The sequence below is a fragment of the Chrysochloris asiatica genome, unplaced genomic scaffold (assembly GCF_000296735.1).
Source record: "Chrysochloris asiatica unplaced genomic scaffold, ChrAsi1.0 scaffold00034, whole genome shotgun sequence".
In the NCBI taxonomy this organism is placed as follows: Eukaryota; Metazoa; Chordata; class Mammalia; order Afrosoricida; family Chrysochloridae; genus Chrysochloris; species Chrysochloris asiatica.
The window spans coordinates 13,613,990-13,620,006 of record NW_006408552.1 but is presented as its reverse complement, the minus strand read 5'-3'; the positions used below and the strand labels follow the sequence as shown (position 1 = coordinate 13,620,006).

The window sequence follows — 6,017 nt, the reverse complement described above, 5'->3', positions numbered from 1 at the left end:
GTAGATGTTTTGTAGCAAGGAAGAGAGTGAGGATTTCTATAGTCTAGGAGCGGAGGTCTCTGGAACCATCAACGGAGAAGAGCCGAGAACGGAACCCTACCCAGGGAAGCAGGGATGCCTGAGATGGAGACAGAGACAATGAAATGGAGTGATGAAGCGGCTGGGGACTTTGGATCCAGAGAGGGAGAGGGACTGTGTGCTGAAGACTGGTGTGTTTGTGTCGGGGGCAGTGCAGGGGGCGGGTTTGTGGGGTATACCCTTTGATCAGTTGATGATGCATGGAGGAGATCCGAACCATGGCAATGAAACAATATACGATGAAATGAATGTAAAACTAAAGTTCTCTCATGTAAACTATCATATAATTCACAATAAAACACTTAACAAACAAACAAACAAACAAAAAACACACATGCTATTTTTTTTCCTTCCAGGGTAATAAGTATGTAATTTGTACCCTTTCAACAAAAATTCACATTAAATTAATCGTTTAAAAAAAATAAAATAGCGTCATCCTAAAAAAAAAAAAAAAACAACAAAAACGCAGCAAAAAAAAAAAAAAAACAACAAAAACGCAGCTCCCACTGCCTCCCAGAGTTACCTGTTTTCATTCTGCCACCTTTCCTAATCCTTTTATCCTTGGCTAAATCCTCCCCTTTTGATCTCAAGTGGTTGATGATTCTTAGGTGTGTGTACCTCACTAGTGTTGTTATTCCCCTTATTGTTGCTAAGTGCTGTTGAGCTGGTTCCAACTCATAGTGACCCTGTATCAGGTTTCCGAGGAGCGGCTGGTGGATTTGAACCATCAACCTTGTGGCTAGCAGTCCAGTGTTGATCCTACAGCATCACAACAGGACTCCTTCAGACCTGTCTGCTGCTTGGCTGAAAGTTGTGCCATGGGGGTGTGTATGGGCTGTGCTCTCAGGCATTCTGCTAGTCTACCTGACCTGGTCTCTTTTTATGATTGCGAGTTTCATGATTTTAAAACATTTAAAAATGACTGTAATATTTTGTGATGTAGTATATTGCTATTTAGTCAGTAAATCTTCTGTAGGCTTTTTTGAGTGTTAGAAGAGTTGCAGAAACAGTCAAGTGACTTTCTATATCCCCTCCCTCCACTGACCTGCCCACTGCCATCAAGTCAATTCTGACTCATAGCAATCCTCTGGAACAGAGAACTGTCCTGCAGGTTTCTGAGGCTGTAAGTCAGAAAAACAGAAGCAGACAGCCTCCTGACAGTCTCATTTTGTGGAGAGAGGGCCACACTGCAGCCCAACGTTTAACATCTGCTCCACCAGGTCTCCCTGCTTCACCCAGCTTGCCTTCCTGTTTTACAATGATCAGACACAGAAAGTTAGTATCGGTCCACCTCCGTAACTGCAGACTGTATTTGAGTTTCACCGATTTTCTCTGAATGTCCCTTTCATATAGGACCCCACACTGTGTTTGATCTCCTTACTCTCTCATCTGTGACAGTCTTTCCAGCTTTCACTGTCTTTTATGACCTGAAGGTTTTTGAAGAGTACTGGTCATTCTCTTTGTAGATTGTCTTTCAGTTTGGGTTTATCTGCTATTTCCTCATAGTAGTTATGAGTTGGGCTGCTGACCTCTCCTGCTGTTCCGAAGGAGAAAGATGAGGCTTTCTGCTTCCATAAAGATTTGCAGCCTCGGAAACCCTGTGCAGGGTCGCTGAGTTGTAACCAACTTCACAGCACATAACCAATCAACCATATGCATTTATTATCCTTTCATGGAAGAGTTTTGTGAGAATGTGGGTATTTTTTTTCTGAGCAGTTGTTCTGGGTTATTCATTCTAGTCTCAGCAGAGCAGGCTGGGCTTGGTGGCCTTCAAGCTAGATCCATCCTTATCTGAAAGACCACTCATGGTCTCAGGTTGGTACTTGGGGCCTTGTGTGACCTGACTTCCCGTCCTTCCTGTGAACTGCCAGGGTGGCAGCCACCACACTCAGGGGCAGCTCTCACCCTTTGTAGGCACAGTTCTACGTTGACTCAGTGAGCTTTCCTGATACAGAGCAGGGACTGTTATCTCATTCTGCAGATCAGGAGGTCATGCAGTCCTCCTGGTTTCCTTAGAAAACCCGACCCTCTTTGACTCCCAGGACCCCCTCTCTTTAGGATGCATGCTGGCAACAAAGCCCTACTCATTTTTCTATTCTCCAGAGCTCAGTTCAACCCTGCTGTCTTCCAGGAAGCTGCCTGTGTAGAATCCTTCTCCCGTCCCTCCTTGCTTCCATCTGGATGCCTGCTTATTGTGTCTGGGTCTTAGGTAAGGTTGGCAGTTGGAACCCACCCTTCAGCTCCCATAAAGATCACAGCCTAGCAAGCCCTCTGGAGCAGTTCCCCTGTGGAACCCGTGGGGGCGCCATGAGCTGAAATGGCCTTGACCGCCCATAGTAACAGCATGTTTGTTATATGTAAGCTTTCTGAAGACAGATCTGGGTTCTAGTCTAGAAAAGTGCTTTCAATTGGACAGACTGTAAATGTCTGTCCAATTGAACGGAGTTTTATCTCACAGAGTCCTTTCTCTTGCTCATTTGCTGAGGGTATTTATCATGAATGGATGTTAAATTTTGTCAAAAGGATCACTGAGATGGTACACTAATTGATGCAGTCAAATGCGGAGCCCGTCTCGAAACCTCACTGGATGTTGACTACATTCTTTGTTTATGTAGTGGGATTTGATTTGCTAAGACCTTGTTAAGCATTTTGACATCTGTGCTCATGAGGAATATTGCTCCAGTCAGCAGAACTCTCCTGTTGTCACTGGTGAGGGCTGTTCATGCGGAGCCTGTGCTCCAAGCTGCTCAGGGATTGGACTTCTTGTACCCAGTGGACAGACAGAATGTATCTTGTCTTGAGTTCTTCCAGTGGTGAGAGGCAAATGTTGTTACTTACACATGTGACCTCATCTGATTGAGGAAACGGGTGCTTTTGTTCCTGTTGAGTGCCATTGAGTCAGTTCTCACTCCTAGTGACCCTGCCTAGTGTTTCCGAGGAGTTTGAACCGCCAACTGTGCGATCCACTGCATTATCCCACAGTGCCAGCCAGGACTGGTGTTTCTTCATTTCAGGTTGAATTTGCCATCTTAAGAAACATAACGGAACTCAGAAGAATCTACAGCTTTTACAGCAGCCTTGGTTGTGATCACTCTCTGGATAATACCTTCCTAATGACCAAGCTTCAGTTCTGGAGGTTTCTGAAAGACTGCAGATTTCATCATCATAAACTAACTCTTGCAGATATGGACCGGCTCCTCAACGGTGAGTGTCCCAGGTCCTTTGGCCAAAGGGGCAGCATAACATTGAGACCCCCTTTCCACTAGTTCAGAAATCCTGAGCAAGTAGGGAAGGCAAATGTTCCCGAAGTTACCCGGTGGCCTTGTTCTTAAGGTGCTTACCGCATACTTAAGAGATAATCTCAAGAGTTAAGACCAGCTGTAGAGTCAACACTGAATCATGGCAACCCCACAAGGGTCAGGGTGAAACTGTACTCTGTAGGATTTTCAATCGCTGGTTTTTCAGAAGTCGGTGCTAGGCCTTTCATATAAGGTACCTCTAGATGGACTTGAACCTCTAACCTTTAGATTAGCAGTTGAGCGCATTCACTGCAACACCACGAGACACCCATGAAATAACAGGCAACAACAAAACCACCAAACCCATTGCCATGGAACTGAATCCTACTCTGAGCGACCCTCTTTAGGGGTCAGCCAAAAACAGCCTGAGCCACATCCAGCTTCACACGTGTTCTTTGTAAATAAAGTTTTATTGGAACACAGCTGTAACCATTTGCTTATGTACTACAGCGTCAGAGCTGAAGAGCAGCGACAGATGGATTGAGAACACTTGTCTGCCCCTGATGCACAGTGAAAAAAACAGCTAAGGTGTCAGGTTGGAAGCCAAAGGACCTTGCGATAATCTAGGGCAGGTGGTTTACTTGATAAGTAAAACATTCAGAAAAGGGACCTGTTTACTTAACACATGAAGTGTTTGAAGCAGAGGTAAGTCATGTAGAATTAAACTTATCATCAATTGAATTAAATCCAATTGTGGCTCAGAAAATTTGAAAACCCCTGGGTCAAGGTTTGTTTCTTATAAGCACACCAGACAGAGACCTGTTATGTGGTACTTAACTTATAGGTAGATGCTTACATACTATCCAGTAATTTTTCTAGGCAAGAAGCACTCATTCATAGTTCTCTGAAGTGTGTACCGGCCAATAAAACAGAAGGGTCTGGACAATGCAAGGCCTCCTCCCCATTCTCTCATTTAGCCAATAACGACATACCAGTTGAAGAAACCCATTCTCCATTTACGACGATACTTCTGAGAACATTTTTGAATTATCTTCTGCAGTTGGCTTACCACATTCATCACAAAGAATATCAGTAAGTATTTCCGGAACCCGGTGAGTGTTGTCGCCTATGGTAAAGATGAAGCAGAGTTAGCTTATACAGGAGTTTGACAAACTGGTTTTCCTCATTTCTTCTGTGTTCATTATTCTGCACACTGTTGCACTGAGGGACTAGAGGAAAAAGTTCTCCTGACCAAGTCAGTAACACTCTGAGTATAGGCTTACCTCAGATTACTTCAAAAACTTTGTGGAAAAAATTCCGTGATCTTTGAAATCCATTTTTCCATAAATATTTTGAAGTCCTCTCATATTATAGTAAGCTCTGGTAGCGTAGTGGTTACGAATCGGGCTGCTAACCTCAAGGTCAGCAGTTTGAAACTACCAGTGGTTCTGTGGGAGAAACATGAGGCATTCTGCTCCCGTAAAGATTTACAGCCTCGGAAACCCTGTACAGGGTCGCTATGAGTCGGAACCGACTCCACGGCACAAAACAACGACATAATGGGTAGGGTTCCAGATCACCACAATAAAGCAAATATCGCAGTCAAGTGAATCACAAGAATTTTCTGGTTTCCTTGTGCAGAATGCTGTGTTTACACAATACTGTAGTCTCTTAAGCCCTGGTGGCACTGTGGGTTACGCATTGGGTTGTTCACTGTAAGTTTGGCAGTTCAAATCCACCAGCCACTCCTCGGGAGAAAGACGAGGCTGTCTGCTTAGTAAAGACTGCCACTCCCGGAAATCCTCTCGTGGGTGCTGTGAACCTGAAGCCAGTAGGTGGGTAGTCTAGTAAGTGTGCAATAACCAGTATCATGAGAAAGTTAGAAAAACTGGGAAAACAGTCAAAATGAGATAGGAAACGAGCACGCGCTGCTGGAAAAATGGGGCCAGTAGACTAGGTGGACACAGGGTGGCCACAAACCTTCAGTTTGGTATAAAATGCACAATCTGTAGAGTGACCTACAGTGACGCACAGTAGAATGAGCTATGTCTGCGCGGGCCTTCCTATCTGTTATGTCGCAGAGAATCTTGTTTTTTTTTTAATGTTTTATTGTGAATTATGTGATAGTTTACATGGGAGAACATTAGTTTTACATTCATTCTATCGTACATTGTTTCATTGTCATGGTTACAATCCCCTCCATGCATCATCAACCAACCAAAGGGTACACCCTGCAAGCCTGCCCCCAGCTCGTCAGCACACCCTGAGGTTTGATTCAGAAGTAATCAAGCCACCTCTAACTTCTTAGGCTAGAATTTTTTCCGTTTTTCTCAGAGCAACCTTAATTTTTAATGATTTTTTAAACCTGTTTGGTTTTGAGATAATTTTAGGTCTATGTTATGTTGCCAAGTTAGTTCAGAGTTCCCATTTGTTCACCCAGTTTCCCTAACATTAACGTCTCACATAACCATGATCTGTTGACCCAAATTACGGAACTGCATTGGTACAATGTTGTTGTTGTTAGGTGCCATCAAGTCGGTACCTACTCATAGCGACCCTATGCACAACAGAATGAAATATTGCCTGGTCCTGGGCCAACCATTGTTGCCACGCTTGAGCCCATTGATGCTTCCACTTTTCCAATCCATCTTTTTTTTTTTTAAGGTTTTAATTGTGGATCGAGTGAAAGTTTACAGGGCA

The 6,017-nt window shown here is 44.0% G+C and overlaps 1 protein-coding gene across 1 annotated transcript in view; it reads left to right on the top strand.

Moving 5' to 3' along the window:
* The window catches only part of RSPH10B (radial spoke head 10 homolog B (Chlamydomonas)), a 99,349-nt gene that overhangs the window by 54,531 nt on the left and 38,801 nt on the right, over positions 1 to 6,017 (top strand). Inside the window, exons 10-11 of the mRNA XM_006859757.1 lie at positions 3,093 to 3,282; positions 4,295 to 4,409. Of these exons, the coding sequence (XP_006859819.1) occupies positions 3,093 to 3,282; positions 4,295 to 4,409 (305 nt within the window). The remainder of the gene's footprint in view (positions 1 to 3,092; positions 3,283 to 4,294; positions 4,410 to 6,017) is intronic.